This window comes from Pogoniulus pusillus, chromosome 4 (genome assembly GCF_015220805.1).
Source record: "Pogoniulus pusillus isolate bPogPus1 chromosome 4, bPogPus1.pri, whole genome shotgun sequence".
In the NCBI taxonomy this organism is placed as follows: domain Eukaryota; kingdom Metazoa; phylum Chordata; class Aves; order Piciformes; family Lybiidae; genus Pogoniulus; species Pogoniulus pusillus.
In genome coordinates, this window is record NC_087267.1 from 11,558,462 (window position 1) to 11,575,348 (window position 16,887).

At 42.7% G+C, this 16,887-nt stretch overlaps 1 protein-coding gene across 3 annotated transcripts in view; it reads left to right on the plus strand.

The window, feature by feature from the left end:
• The window catches only part of PDZRN4 (PDZ domain containing ring finger 4), a 306,071-nt gene that overhangs the window by 240,948 nt on the left and 48,236 nt on the right, over window positions 1-16,887 (plus strand). For all 3 annotated transcript variants that reach the window (XM_064142189.1, XM_064142190.1, XM_064142191.1), the window contains 2 exons: window positions 11,900-12,153; window positions 13,610-13,712. In XM_064142189.1, the coding sequence (XP_063998259.1) occupies window positions 11,900-12,153; window positions 13,610-13,712 (357 nt within the window). The remainder of the gene's footprint in view (window positions 1-11,899; window positions 12,154-13,609; window positions 13,713-16,887) is intronic.

The following is a 16,887-nucleotide window of genomic DNA, read 5'->3' on the forward strand; positions in this document are numbered from 1 at the left end:
GTTCACAAAAGGAAAGATGGAGTGTGCTGGAACTGGCAGGCATGAGATAAAGGAGGCCCCTGGGGAGAAAAGATGGGTCCACACTGAGAGAAAAAGGCTAAGTGCAAAGAGCAGACAGCCCAAGAGAGAGCAGGGACAGATCAGAGGTGGCAAAACAAGTCAGAGGTGAATGAGATTTGGAATACCACGGAACCACAGAATGATAGGGCTTGGAAGGGGCCTCTGGAGATCATCTAGTCCAACCTCTCTGCTGAAGCAGGCTCACCTTCTGCAGGTTACCCAGGTCTGCATCCAGGTGGGATTTTGAATATCTCCAAAGAAGGAGACTCCAGGCAGCCTGATCCAGTGCTCTGTCAGCCTCAAAGTAAAGTTCTTCACTGGGTTCAGACAGAACATCCTCTATTCCAGTTTGTGCCTGTTGCCCCTTGTCCTGTCTCTGAGCACCACTGAAAATGTCTCTCAGTCTTCTCCAGGCTAAACAGCCTCAGATCTCTCATCCTATCCCTGTAAGAGAGGAGATAAAACCAGCTAGCAGAGGATGCAAAAGTGATGCCCATAGCCACTAGTAGCAGGTATACCAGGCAGATTGATTGAGCTAGAAAAGGAGAGTAACAACTGCTTACAAATGCATGTCTGCCTACTTGTCTCCAGGCAGCTCCCTATGAAACTAATACATTGATTGTAGAATCATAGAATGGTTCAGGTAGGAAGGGACCTCAAGCATCATCTAGTTCCAACCCTCTGCCATAGGCAGGGACACCTCCCACTAGAGCAGGTAGCTCAAGGCCTCATCCAACGTGGCCTTGAACACCTCCAGGGAGGGAGCAGCCACAACCTCTCTGGGCAACCTGTTTCAGCGTCTCACCACCCTCACTGTAAGGAACCCTTTCCTAACATGTAGTTTGAATCTCCTCTCTTCCAGTTTAAACCCATTACCCATCTCATCCTGTCATTACAAGATCTTGTTAATAGTCCCTCCCCAGCCCTCCTGTAGGCCCCCTTCAGATACTGGAAGGCCACTATAAGGTCTCCTCAAAGCCTTCTCTTCTCCAGGCTGAAGAGCCCCAACTCTTGTAGCTTGTCCTCATAGCAGAGGTACTCCAGCCTTCTGATCATCTTCGTGGCCTTCCTCTGGACTTGCTCTAACAGTTTGACGTCCTTCTTGTGTTGGGGGCTCTTAAATTCTTCAGTTGATTCTTAAATTTAATTTGGTGTTTTCGTTTCACTCTAGCACAAACCTGGAGAACTGCAGACCGTAATACATTCTCTCTTCTGAGATTCAGCTGAGTCTCTTCTGAGCTGTTGTGGTGCTCTTTGAGCTGAGCTTTCTGAGCTGTTCTAATGTTGTTAAGCACTAAAGGACTTGAAAGAACCTTTGTGAATCATAGAATCCTAGAATATCAGGGGCTGGAAGGGACCTTCAAATATCATCCAGTCCAACCTTCCTGCCAGAACAGGAGCACCTATACCAGATTACACAGGAACAAGTCCAGGTGGGTTTTGAATATCTCCAGAGAGGGAGACTCTACAACCCCCCTGGGCAGCCTGTTCACAGTGAAAAAATTGCTCCTCATGTTTAAATGAAACTTCCTATACCTCAGCTTCCATCCATTGCCCTTGTCCTGTCATCAGGCATCACCGAGCAGAGCCTGGCTCCATCCTCCTGGCACTCACCCTTGACAAATTTGTAAACACCAATGAGGTCACCTCTCAGTCTCCTCCAAGCTAAAGAGCCCCAGCTCCCTCAGTCTCTCCTCATAAGAGAGATCTTCCATTCCCTTAATCACTTTTGTGGCTCTGTGCTGGGTTCTCTCAAGCAGTTCCGTGTCCCTCTTGAACTGGGGGGCCCAGTACTGGACACAGTACTCCAGATGCAGCCTCACCAGGGCACAGTAGAGGGGCAGGAGAACCTCTCTTGACCTACCAGCCACAGCCCTTCTAATACACCCCAAGATGGCATTGGCCCTCCTGGCCATCAGAGCACATTGCTGGCTCATGGTCAACTTCCCATCAGCTAGGACCCCCAAATCCTTTTCCCCTTCGCTGCCTTCCAACAGATCAGTCCCCAGTCTATACTGATATTTGGAGTTGTTCTTGCAAAGTTGACTTCCAATGAGGCCTTAGCCTTCCTAGTTGTTTCCCTGCATCCTCTGACTATATAGGAGTATAGTCCTATACTCCTTCCAGGTGGCTATCCCCTCCTTCCATGATCTGTAGACTCTCTTCTTGCACTTAAGCTTGCTTAGCAGTCTGTGAGATGTGCGCTGCTTACACACAATGAGAAAATGGAGGAGATATTCTCAAGTTATGCAGACCACCAAGACTCATGTTATGAAGTGGAGGAATTCAGGTTGTGTTTTGTCCATGGATTAAAATTGCTGCCCTAGTAGTGCTTTTAAAACTGTTGGGCTGGCTTAGTAATCCTGTGAATTGTAGCATCCAAATGTTTTCTCAAAATACGTTCCAAGGCGAGTATAGAATCATAGAATTGTAGAGTCAACCAGCTTGGAAGAGACCTCCAAGATCATCCAGCCCAACCTATCACCTAGCCCTGTTCAGTCAACTAGACCGTGGCACTAAGTGCCTCATCCAAGAGACTTTAAGGCTGCCTGGGGAGGTGGTGGAGTCGCCGTCCCTGGAGCTGTTCAAGGCAAGGTTGGACATGGCACTTGGTGCCATGGTCTAGCCTTGAGCTCTGTGGTAAAGGGTTGGACTTGATGATCTGTGAGGTCTCTTCCAATCCTAATAATACTGTGATACTGTGTGATACTGTGAAATGTCAGTTGTCCCCCAGGATGGATTTTTCCATAAACCATTAGAGGAGATTGAAATGCTCAAAAGCATTTGCATGCCTAATCCAGCCAACAGGGAGCAGGCTGTAGGTGTGTGTCTCAAACACCATTCTTTTCCTATATTTAATACCTTAAGTGCAATTAGTCAGTAAACTTGGGATTTAAAACCTCAAACTTCCTCATAAAGGTGTGTAACAAGGCGGAATCTTCTTTGCTTAAAATAAGCTTGACTTTCATTTCATAATGTGGAGCATGGTTCAGCTCACAAAGTTTTGGGAGCTGCTTCTTCTACTGGTGGGTTTGCTTTAGTTAAGAGGTGACTGGGTAGAAAAGACAAAATCACGGGGAAAAAGATACTAAATTAGAGCTTGTATTTGTTGGAGAAACAAAGTTGCATAAGCACTTATATATTAGTTACCTCGCTGACTAGGTTGCTGTAGTTCACTGCAGTTGTGATGAAACCTTTGTATCCATTCCCTGTGCATCTACCCGGGGCACTTTTTTTTCAATCCAGTTTAAACATCTTTTGAATTCCCTCGCATAGCTTATTAGACAGTACCTCCAAGCAACATACAGCTGTTTGCTGGGGTCTTTTGGGGATGTCATGTCCTTCCTAGAGAGGATGTGCAGCTGTCAGACCTGCCCACATATTCACTGATCACAGTGGATGATTGACAAAACAAAGCATCACCTTGAGGTCAGTTGAAAGAGAGGTGTGTTTTTTTCTGACATCTGATGTTTAGATAGTCAGACTTATTGAGGAGTCATTGGGTTATCTCCCTCTGGATGGAAACTTTATCAAATGGAAAAAGGTGTATTTCTAAGTTTTCCCATTTCTGTGGCATTTATTGTGTCTTGGTTAGATTAAAGCTTAGCTGCAGGCTTTTCAACCACAGTGCATTCCTACTGAATACTGGGAAAGGGCAGTGGTACTGGTTACACATAGGAAGATGCACAGAAGGCTGCAGTGCTGGGCATTGCCTAGATCTCTTCAGTATCGTTGAACCAGCCACACAAGCTATCACACAGGAAGACCTCATCTCTATAGGTAATAGAGGTGTGATTCCCATTACAAACCTGTGATTCAGCTTGAAGAAAGCGTCCAGAGCCTGCATTTTCAGCCCCTCATGTGGCTTTTAGGAGGGGTAACAGGATTTCATGATCAGGGCAACAAAGAGCCAAATTAGAACAGCTGTTGCTTAACTCATCTGACTAAAGAAGAGGAAATATTAACCACCATAATAAAAACTGGCCCCTTTCTGAACTTGTGGGAACCTCGACTGAGATAGTGGTGTTGGGTAATGGCTGAATTTGCTGCTTTTGGGTTTAACTTGCTGAATAGATGCAGCTTAGTGCTGAACTGTAACCTACAAGGTCAGGGTGCTGAATGCCTTTTTTCCAGATGAGCTATCACATTTATGTTATCAGAACTGTGCTTCTCCAGCACTGTCTTCTCCAGCATGTGTGTTGCTGGTAGCTCTCATGTCCTGTGCCCTGTGTCCTGCCTGGAAAGCCTCACTGCTGGTGGCCTTCAGCAGTGTAAGTTTTCTGAGCTTGTGTATGTCAAAAGCTCTAAACCTGGGAGGAAAGTGGCATTGTTTAGTTCTTTTTCTGTGGCTTACAGTTAGGGAGTGCTTAAGTTCAAAAGAAGGACTGGTCAAAATAAGGGACAGCTCAGCCAACCGAGGACACACCCAGGGTGTGGCAGCCTGGATGTGTTTAGGATGAGGGATTGGAGGCAAAGAGACTGCTGTGATGTGAGCAGATTTAGCACCTGTCAGGTCAGAGACATCTTCTGCATTGCTGTTGAAATCTCCTAGGACAGTGAGCCTTGTGTGAACTCCATCATCACAACAGATAACAACTTTGTCATTTTGCTGGGAAACTTCTGTCTGGAAACTTCTGTCAGAGCTTGAGCATCTCCAGAGAAGGGCGACAAGGCTGGTGAGAGGCCTTGAGCACAGCCCTATGAGGAGAGGCTGAGGGAGCTGGGATTGTTTAGTCTGGAGAAGAGGAGGCTCAGGGGTGACCTTATTGCTGTCTACAACTACCTGAAGGGTGGTTGTGGCCAGGAGGAGGTTGCTCTCTTCTCTCAGGTGGCCAGCACCAGAACAAGAGGACACAGTCTCAAGCTATGCCAGGGGAAATTTAGGCTGGAGGTGAGGAGAAAGTTCTTCACTGAGAGAGTCATTGGACACTGGAATGGGCTGCCTGGGGAGGTGGTGGAGTCGCCGTCCCTGGGGCAGTTCAAGGCAAGGTTGGATGTGGCACTTGGTGCCGTGGTCTAGCCTTGAGCTCTGTGGTAAAGGGTTGGACTTGATGATCTGTGAGGTCTCTTCCAACCTTGGTGATGCTGTGATACTGTGACATCTCTGCTCTAGCAGAATACTCTGAGTATTCTTCCTTTTTGCCTTTACTGATTAAATGGAGGCTCTTCAAAGGTTTTACCTCAGCAGAGCAGGTCTTAAATTTCAACTTGCATATGCTAGGTATTTGCTGAGGACATGAGGTTATCTTATGTGCTGCTGATAAGTCCTTTTGGGATGTTTGCATTCACATGACTGCACTTCCTTTTTTCTCTTAATATGGAGGAAGTAAAGACTGCAGGAAACATCAATATGTGTTGATTCAAAAATTCTGGCCAGTGTTAAAAGAAATTATTAAGCGCATAAGAGTGTTGGAAGACAAGGGTATTTAATTTGTCAATCACAGTCAAAAAGTGTTAGAAGACAAGGGTGTTTAATTTGTTGATCACAGTCAGACCTTAAAGCACAAGAATAACTTAACAACAACTTGCCTACATTTTTTGTAGTCACAGTTTTATTATTTAGTGCTGTCTCTCTTTCCACCTCTGTGGGACTGGCAATAAGCCTAAGTACACTTCTATGCTGGCATAGAAGTGGCAGTTGGCCAATGTCAGTTGATTTGTGCATGAAAGACAGCCCATTTTGCTCGTTTATTTTCTGGTGATGACAAAGTTTTTTCATGTTCCTGGATTTAGAGCAAGAATCCAAAGAGGATGGCCAGGATCCAGGCTGTGGCTACCAGTCACTCTTGGGGGGTGATGTTGACACGTGTCCCAGACTTTACAGTGTGTCCAAAAGCAGGGAGAGAGTGTCCACTGAACAGAAGCTTAATCAAACAGGGCAGGAGGATGGTTTACATGAGAAAAGATACGTTCTTAACATTCACAACTTGGTTGTGGATTAATTATCCCATCTGCTCCAACAAATGTATCCCCATGTCTTTGTGTTGACTGTTAAAAGTGACTGATTTCTCTATCCATTTAAAGCAGTACCCTGGATTCTGCTGAAAGTAACCTTTCAGAGGCAAGGAATTTATTTAATCATACACTAAAATCCTGCAAGTGGCTTGCTGTAAATAAGTGCTCAACAGTCTATGGCTCCCAGGATAACCATACTTGAGTGTTAACTTAGAGCATAATGCAGGAGACAGAAAACATTTAAAGAATCTACATGGAGAAAGCTACCAAACCCATCTGCAGTATTTGCTTTAGGTTTTAAAATAAATTCTCTCTTCCCAACCCCAAGTGGGTAGGACAGCTGCCAACATAAAGTAATTCAGATATAGATTTTCTTCTGAGGAAACTAGGTGACCTTTTTGCAGATCGACGAAGTGTGCTGATGAACTTCAAGTGAAATTTGAACAAGTACTGGGTGTCTGAAGTGCTTGTATTTCATGAGAAGCCAGCATAAAAGGTGGAATGTTTTTAGTCTTTAAATAATAAAAAAAAAAAAAAGCATTTAAATGAAAATAGAGGTCAGGCATAGGTTCCTAGGATAGATGAAGAAGTGTGTATTTCATGGTGTTTTTTTCAGGGTCATGTTATTTTAAAACATTGCTGTTCTTTGAAAATAAAATTTGCATGTAAATCACATTGTTGTGGATTTCTGTCTGTTTCCTCAGAAGAAAAGGGCCACAACAACCCCAAGCAATGCTACAGGCTGGGAACAGAGAACAGAGTGGCTGGAGAGCAGCCAGGCAGAAAGGGACCTGGGGGTAATGGGTAGATAGTAGGCTGAAGATGAGCCAGCAGTGTGCCCAGGTGGCACACTGATGCAGGCCAGTGGCATCCTGGCCTGCATCAGGAAGAGTGTGGCCAGCAGGACAAGGGAGGTTATTCTTCCCCTGTACTCAAGACTGGTCAGGCCACGCTTTGAGTACTGTGTCCAGTTCTGGGCTCCTCAATTCAAGAGAGATGTTGAGACACCGGAACCTGTCCAGAGAAGGGTGACAAAGCTGGTGAGGGGCCTGGAACACAAACCCTATGAGGAGAGGCTGAGGGAGCTGGGCCTGTTTAGCCTGGAGAAGAGGAGGCTCAGGGGTGACCTCATTGCTGTCTACAACTACCTGAAGGGAGGTTGTATCCAGGTGGGGGTTGGTCTCTTCTGCCAGGCAGCCAGCAATAGAACAAGGGGACACAGTCTCAAGTTGTGCCAGGGGAGGTCTAGGCTGGATGTTAAGAGGAAGTTGTTGCCAGAGAGAGTGATTTGCCATTGGAATGGGCTGCCCAGGGAGGTGGTGGAGTCACCGTCTCTGGAGGTGTTTAAGAAAAGCCTGGATGAGGCACTTAGTGCCATGGTCTAGTTGATTGGATAGGTCTGGGTGGTAGGTTGGCCTGGATGATCTTGGAGGTCTCTTCCAACCTGGTTGATTCTATGATTCTAAGAGTGATGGTTTGGGACTTACCTGCCCCCACACACAATGAACTTACCCAGACTAGACTCGGCCTGCAGGAAGTTAAGGAATGAAGCTTTATATTCACAGCTTAGCACAGTATACAAGCAGATATTTACAATATATTACAAATATTTACAGTTATACACAGAAATATACAAGTTAAAAGTAATATAGAAACACATCACCCCTCCCAGAAATCAGAGTCCCCAGGAAGAGCTCCCAACCACCTTCTTTCCATCCCTCTACCTTATCCCAGAGTTTGCCTTATGTGCAGGGTGAGTTGGGAGGATCAGCAAGGAGGGTTAGAAGCAGAATGATTAGTTGAGTTACACAGATCCAAGCGGAGCAGAAGCAGCCCAGTGAAAAAGCACAGACACTGACAGACTTTGACAGACAATCTTGTCTATGTTTATGTCCTTGCTTTTATACATCTCAGCAAACCTATGAGTGAAGTAGACGTCACCATTGTTTTCTTTTCACAGCCTATAATCTAATTTTAAAAGATTCCAATTAGCTTCAAACATGAAAAAAGTGTAAGTGTTGGCTGATGTAAATAAACAAAGCTTCTGGTTCATAAAAGCAAAGAAAATGGTCAGCATGTGCCTAAACCCATGTGTTTCACCTGGAATAAAGAAAGATTATGCTTTTTGTATTTGCATAAGGGGAAAAATCTATGCAGTTCTCTGTGGTATTTATCCAAAACTAGTATTAGAAAAGTGTTAGAAGAGTTTTAGGAGGCAGGAAAGTAAGTTTTAAGTTTCTAAGGCCTTAGGAATGAGAGCAGGACTACAGGATACTCTTGCTACAAAAGCTTCATAAACTGTGGAAAATTGTGTCCTTGAAAGGATCTGACTTCGAGGCAAGAAATGAAGCAGAGACTGTTACTGAAGGATGACTAAGAGACCCAAGCTTGAAGCTTTATCTTTAATTGCCTCTAGATGGGTTTGAGTCTGAACACCCTGGCAATGTAACTTGTAATATTGGAGAGGGTTTGCAGAAGCTCACTCCTTGGGGAAATGTTTTGTTTTCTTATAACTTCGTTTTCATCTGTTCTGGTCCTTCTTCTTACGTACCTCTGGCATTTTCCCACATAACTTAATATAACCAAGAGTTCTAATTTGATTAATAGTAATTTAAGCAGTAACATCTGAGCATTTTTTGCTTCAGTCATCAGATAAACCATATATAAGCATTAAACTTAGTGTGATGGTTTGGGTGTTACCTGCTCCCCCACACTTTGGAAAATCACCCAGACTAGACTCAGCTTGAAATTGAATGAAGCTTTCTATTTACACCTTAGCACAATATACATGCAGATATTTACAATATATACAGAAATATGCAAGTTAAAAAGTAATACAGAGACACAACAGCCCTCCCAGAAACCAGAGTCCTCAGGAGGGGCTCACAACCATACTTACACCTTCCTCCCACCCCTCTACCTTATTCAAGACTTTGCCTTACACTCAAAGTAGTTCGGAGGGTTGGCCAAGGGGGTTAGGAAGCAGATAGATTAGTCACATAGACAGCAGGTTAGGTTAGGTTAGAGAGAGAAGTTCAGCTCAAAGCCCAGACAGAGAGTGACTCAGTTACCTACATTTGTGTTCTTGTTCTTATATATCTCAGCAAGCCTGTGAGTGAAGTAGACATCATCATTGTTTTCTCTTCACAACCTGTAGTGTGGTTCTTCTCACCAAAACATTCTAGCTAGGCTCAAACTAGCACACTTAGGTGCCCAGGCTAGTTGCTGTTCATACTACTTGACCACAGTCTAGGCTACAGTGATAGAGTGTTTCCTGGAATCCCATGCGTTCATCACATAGAGTTCACAAGGAGTTCTGATCTTTTTTGTATGTTGAAATCTGTTCAAATCATTTCTATCCTTCTAATGACCACATACAGCATCAGGGCTAGCTGCAAAGCATGCATTATCTTTGCGTTGGTCGCAGCTGGAATGGGCTACCCGGGGAGGTGGTGGAGTCGCCGTCCCTGGAGCTGTTCAAGGCAAGATTGGACGTGGCACTTGGTGCCATGGTCTAGCCTTGAGCTCTGTGGTAAAGGGTTGGACTTGATGATCTGTGAGGTCTCTTCCAACCCTGATGATACTGTGATACGCTACGGCGTAGTTCTTTTGCGTGTCCACCTGAGTAACGTTGTTGTGGAAGTGATGCTTCTTTGGAAGCTGTGTTAGAGGAAAGCTAGCTATGCCTTGTACTTGAGCACACACTCTGGAGAAGTATTGAGTTAATATATGCATGTAATTCCTGATCAATAGTATCATAGCCATCCACATGAATAGACAGTCCTATGGTTACACGCGTTGCCTCCAGTATGGCAGCTGTAATTGCAGACATTGCTCCTGACAGACTTTACAGTGTTACTGAAGGCTGCTGAGGGGCTTTTTTGAGTTTGCTGGCATTGTTCTTGTTCACATGTTTTTCCTTTTGGACCAGAAAGTTTGAAGAATTTCTTGAATGGAAGAGTGATGTATCAAAGAAATTTTCTTTATTTTCAACAAGTATTTGCAGGCACTGTGGAAAAATCAATTATGGGACAGGGCTTAGACTTAGATCATTAAGCAGATGTTTTGCAACTTCATTGTTTATACAACAAAGATAATTTGGGCATGAACTTGCAGTAAAATCCCGTTTCTGATTTGCATCTAGTGTACAGATTTCCCCAGGAATATAAACTTTAGTCAAAATTTGGTACCCTTTTCCTACTAGAAAACTCTGCCATTCTATCGCAGCACAGGACCTCCTCACCTCCACAGCAGCCCACAACAGTTAGGTCGTGTGCAGCAGTCAACAGCACTCCTGTTGCTCTGGAAATGGGAGAATGCTGTTTTCTGCATAAGGGTACTTCACAGCCCTATCCAAAGGCTTTGCTACTGACTGCCACTGACAAATTTGCCCTCACATTTTGTAATGGGCTGATACTTGAGATTTTTTTCTCTAATCACCTGAATTAATATGAATTTAGAATCATGCAACACAGAATCACAGAGTCACAGAATGCTAGGGGTTGGAAGGGACATCCAGATATTGTTGAGTCCAACTCTCCTGCAAGGCAGGTCACACAGGAGTGTGTCCAGGAGGTTTTGAAGATCTCTAGAGAAGGAGACCCACAGCCTCTCTGGACAGCCTGTTCAATCACCCTCACAGTAAAGACATTATTTTTCTCATACTGAGAGTGATTTCCCATTGGAATGGGCTGCCCAGGGAGGTGGTGGAGGCACCGTCCCTGGGGGTCTTCAAGAAAAGACTGGATGAGGCACTTAGTGCCATGGTCTAGTTGATTGGATAGGGCTGGGTGATAGGTTGGACTGGATGATCTTGGAGGTCTCTTCCAACCTGGTTGATTCTATGATTCTATGATTCTATGGAATTTCCTGTGATGGAGTTTATGTCCATTGAACCTTGTCTTGTCTTTGTGCATCACTGAAAAGAGACCGGCTGCATCCTCCTGACAGCCACCCGTCAGACATTTATAGACACTGATAAGGTCCCCTCTCAGCCTTCTCTTCTCCAAACTGAACAGCCCCAGGTCTTTCAGTCTTTCCTTGTGAAAGAGATGCTCCAGTCCCTTAACTATCCTCATAGCTCTTCATTGAACTCTCTCCAGCAGATCCATGCAACCTTGGAGTTACCTTTTTTTAACACTCTTAGACCTCACCTACGCTGGGAGGAATTTGTTGTGTTACCTATGGCAGAAAGAAACCTTACCACAGTCTTTTAGTTCTGTCAAGCTATGATGCATTTCCAGCATAATTTTGTCTGGTTTATTATTAATCTGTTTATAATAAATTATTTCTTCAGTTTGTTTGTTTGTTTTAGATTTCTCTTTCCTTAAAAGAGCAGGAGCTGACTGTGTTAGTCGTATATTTGGTCTTGGTGATTGTACAATGGTCATAGCAAATCAGTGACAAAACATTGAAAATTAGTCTTGTTTTATTTTGGACATCAAAGGTATGTTTACTGACAACTGCATTAATAATAATAACATGCCAGAAATCCTTTAGAACAGTGGCATGCCACAGAAAATGCTGAAACTGGAAGGTAAAAGCACTCCTCCTTTTCTATTTGTATTTTATGAAGTAAATGCAGTAGCCTGAGAGAAAGAATTCAAACACCCTTTTTAAATGCTGAGATTTCTCTGCTGTGTTCACATTCTGTTGGGTCAGGTATGGAAGACTTCAAGCCACTTCTTATTTCTCACAAAGATTAAAGAACTTATTTTCTCTTACCAGCTTTATCTTCTCTCTTAAATGGATGCCAAATATGATCCACTCGATGTCAGCACATGGCTTCATGTACTACAGAACTAATTCATCCTTCTCTATTTTTGCACCCATACTTCTACGCTCTTGTGAGTCAGCTTTGTTATCTTTTTTTGCTTTTGTCTAGGTCAATGGAAAAGACCTCTCCAAGGCCACTCATGAAGAAGCAGTGGAAGCTTTTCGCAACGCCAAGGAGCCAATTGTAGTTCAAGTTTTACGCCGAGCCCCAGTTAACAAAGCTCATGGTAGCTCTCAGGATGTTCGGCTTGTAGACGCAAGCACTCAGACTGACATCACTTTTGAGCACATTATGGCTCTGGCCAAAATAAGGCCTTCCACACCACCAGTTCCTGATATCTGCCCTTTTTTACTTTCAGACAGGTATGATTTCCTTCTGCTGTTTACTTATGGGATTGAGGCTTTGCAGTGGTAGCCTTCTCTTGAAAACATCTCAGGAACACTTTAAATAAATTATAAATGTCATTTATAAGCACTGTCCCCTTCAGTGGCAGTTTACCTAAACCCTATTCATAGATTAGCGCTACAGGAAGGAATCCTAGCTATATTTACTTTGTGTTCATGTGTTTGTTCACTCAAAGACAAGCTCTAGTCAAGAGGAAAAATACTTCTGTGTCTCGAAGTACTGAAAAGGCTTTTTCAAACTGAGAAAGAGCTGTGTTGTTGCTTTCCAATCTTTAAAATATCTTAGCAAATAAACAAGAAGATGCATTGTTTAGTTTAGAAGTTCCCTTATCAAAAAGCAAAAGTATTAAAAAAATATAGAGATCAAAAGTACAATTTCACCTGTCACAGCAAATTATATTAAGTTATCCCTCAGTTGAATTATTTGAAACAGAATTGAATGCAAACAATCTAATTGAATACAAAAAATCTGAGATGATGCTTAGATGAAACTAGGTCGAAGGCCTCTTCCTCTTTGGATTCAACTCATGAGTTACGACATCTAGTATCTGAACCTCTACCTGTAGCCAGCAAAACTATGATAGCCCTAGAGCTTTTCCACTTACTCCTTAGCTATGCCATGCATTGCTGAAAAATTGAGATGTAGCTCCATTTTTAGAAGCTCTAGGTAAGATGAGTAGGTGATTATCTCAGAGATAACGTGCTAGGCAAATGCTGGGTTGATACTGATGCACAGCTAGGAACATGATATGTGTATGTTTTTGAGTTGTTAATGGATATTATCAAACAGTGTGCTACTGTGGATGATGTTTGTGTACCCTCTGGATGGGGAAGGGTTTCCTACATATGCTAAGACAGATCCAGACTGGGTGCTGCACAGGTGCGATCCAGCCTTGGGTCTAAGTCTGTATCTAAGTGCATATATAAAGACCTCATTCTTTGTGCTCCAAGCACATTCAACAGTGCAGTAGTCAAGGGTTAACCACTACGCTATTATTTTTAAGTGTACAGTTATTCATACGCACTTCACCACCCTGTTATCTCAAAACTTTATAACCAGATAAATACTGAGCTGCCCCCATCTCTGATGTGAATCTAGAGTTATATATCTTCGTGAACATAAGGAATCAAAGATCTCCACAGTTAAGTATTTTGGCTCCAGCCATTCTGTTAGGAAATCACCCTGTGTAAATCTATCAAAAGATGAACCCAGCAAGATTAGCTCAGCCAGAGCATGAGCTTTTGAGAAGAAAGGAGCCCATGCTATTTCTTCATACAGTTCCTTTCAGGCTGTAAGGTCATTCAGAGTTGCATTCCAGAGATGAGAAAACTACAGAGAAGTGGGGGGGGTATCACTTTTTAATTCTGAAAACACTACTATCTCACCTAATGTTGTTCTCTTTGTTCAACATAGCTGCCATTCTCTTCACCCAGTGGAGCACGAATTTTATGAAGGTAATGAGTATCTTTCCAGTCTGCCTGCTGATGCAGATAGAGCAGAGGACTTTGAGTATGAGGTAAGATCACCAACACACTGCAGCCTCCCTTTCTCTTATTACAGGTACAGTATTTGCACAGCTGCTAGCAGGCTCCTTTGAGAAAAATAAAAGTGGGAATACTTCATAAAAGACTGGCTTCAAAAACTATTTTATTTTGTACCTTTGTAATGTCATAGGCTTTGCTAAGTTCAGGCTACCTGCAAAATGTGGAATCAGAATTCTTCAGCTGGTGGCTGCATACAAGTCTAGGAGGCTTATTAAACGTGCCCTCTTTGTGCAGTGGAGGCTCTAACACAGATGTTTTGCTTTTGCAATTATAACACTTTAAGGCAAGCCTTTCCAAAATAAAAAATGGTAACTGGAAGCTTAATTTCTTTCCCCTCTGCCACCTAATTTTAAGAATTAATTGGTCTTGTATCTCATGCATTAGGATTCAGTCTTCCAGGCATTTGGGTGTGCGCTTAAGTGTTTGTAAGATCAGACTACAACTTTCAAAACTGACACAATTTCTATTACTTGCTCTTTAATATTTGGCATTATAACTATTGTAATTATAAGAAATTGTGCTCTGTACCACAAATCTCCCTTTGCTCTTAATGTGATTTACACTCCAGTGACAAGCTGGATGCGTTTCTGAGTCACTGGAAAATCATTATGTGAGGCTTCCCAAAAAGATAACATGGCTGGTGATGCTGCTCTTTGTTAGATTTTCATTTCAATATCTAAATAGTCTTCTTGTCAGCCAGTCATTATCTTTTTGTGTTTTCCACTATCATCCAGTAACAAAGTATTTGTAAGGATAGGCATAAGAAGCAGATGGTTCTTTTTGTTATTAAACAGTGATAAATCTTTGCTTAAGTTCAAGTTAAGTGTATTTTAAATAAATGATTATAAAGATTAGACATATCCTACCCTCCTGTTTGCTCTACCTTAAGAAATCTTTTTGAGGTTTCATATAACTGGTTGACATTTAGAAATTAAATGAATGGCAAAAGCTTCAGCAAATATGCAGTGTGTTCACTTCTATTGTGTGTTAAGCAGCTAAAATGCTCTATTGCAAGTCATTTTTTCTAGCAGGCTAGGGAATCTGAAGTTCTTCCTTTAGGAAGCAGAAAAATCAAATAACACCTGCTTAGTGAATCTCAATCAGAACAAGCAAACTTTTATTCAAAGTTTGCTCAAAAATATCATTGCTGGGGATTAGTGAAGTCATTATTTCTTCACAATTGGATTTTGGTGCAATATGTCACAGCAGAAGAGTCTCAGAGCTTCAGTTCCATTTTGTCTCCCCATGTGTATATAATATTAGATTTTTCTGTCAAGTCTGTTTGTTTATGGTACTTATTCCCTAAGTGTAACAGAAACTTTAATATTAGCAACATTGGCATCTAGAAATTATATTTATATATTTATGTATTTAATCAGAATATTAGTGACATATTAAAATACCAATAGCCTTTAAAGCATATATGTGGTGGAATCAAGTGCTTTTTATGACCATTATTAATCTCTAATAATAGCTGGCATAAGTATTATGACAAAGGCAAATGCTTGGGATGGTTCTCAGTTGCTGGTTATGTCTATTAATCATTCCATCATAGTCATTAATTTACTGTCAACTGTGATTCAGTTGCCCAAGGCAAATTCACTAAGTGAATGAAATAAAGTGTTTCATGTGAAATTTAAATAGGGAAGAAATTGTCTATCTTCCTTTGAGAATGCTCTCTACTAAATATGAGAGTATTGAAGGAGAAACAGCAACATCTTGGAGCCTTCAAGAGTGCTAAACGTGGAAGACATTCCAAAATTTAAGCCTGTACAATGGTAGTATGATTTGGGTTGCTTTCTTGTTGTATTATCTCTTATTTCAGGTTCTTATAAGATGTTATTAAGCAACCTTGCTGTAACTAGGTAGCTGGAAAAATCGAGAGCATTGTTGTCCTCAGACGTATATGTACATTGCTTAACTACCCTGATAGGGTAGATGAAGGAAGAGTTGTGGATGTCATGTACCTTGACTTCAGCAAGGCTTTTGATACTGTCTCCCGTAACAATCCCATAGATAAGCTCAGGAGATGTGGCATAGATGGCTGCGCTGTAAAGTGGATCAAAAACTGGCTTGACAACAGAGTTCAGAGTTGTCATCAGTGGCACAGAATCAAGTTGGAGGCCTGTAGCCAGTGGTGTACCCCAGGGATCCAATTTTGTTCAATATCTGTATCAACGATCTGGATGAGGACATTGAGTGTACCCTCAAAAAGGTCACTGATGGTACAGAACTGGGGTGAGGGGTGGCTGACAGCCTGTTAGGCTGTGCTGCCATCCAGTGAAATCTGGATAGGCTAGAGAGATGGGTGAAAGCAAACCTTATGAAGTTCAACAGGAACAAGTGAAGGGTCTTCCATCTGGGGAGGAATAACAAAAAGCATCAGTACAGGTTGGAGGCTGACCTGCTGGGAAGCAGCTCGGTGAAGAAAGACTTTGGAGTCCTGGTGGAGAGCAAGTTCTCTGTGGAACACCAAAGTGCCATTGTGGCCAAAAGGGATGATGGCATCCTCGGGTGCATCAGAAAAAGTGTGTCCAGCAGGTCTAGGAAGGTTCTTCTCTCCCTCTACTCTGTCCTATTGAGGCCACATCTGGAATATTGTGTCAAATACTCCAGTTCAAGAGAGGCAGGGACCTTCTGGAAACAGTCCAGTAAAGAGTCACTAGGATGACTGGGGAACTTGAGCATCTCCCCTACAAAGAGAGACTGAGAAACCTGGGGCTCTGTAGTCTGGAGAAGAGAAGACTGAGAGGAGATCTTGTCAACATGTTCAATTCTATGAACATGTACAAATATCTGAGCGGTGGGTGTCAGGTGGATGGGGCCATTCTCTTTTTGGTGGTCAGCATCAATAAGACAAGGAGCAACGGCTACAAACTAGAACATAGAAGGTTTCACCTCAACATCAAGAGAGACTTCTTTACAGTGGGGGTGAGAGAGCACTGGAACAGGCTACCCAGAGAAGTTGTGGAGTCTCCTTCCCTGGAGACTTAGAAAACACATCTGGATGCATTTCTGTGCAAACTACCCTAGGGGATCCTGCTTAGGTAGGGGGGTTGGACTCAATGATCTCTTGAGATCCCTTCCAACCTCTGAAGTTCTGTGATTCTGTGATTAAATTTTTAAAAAAGAAAAATCTCATAGAGG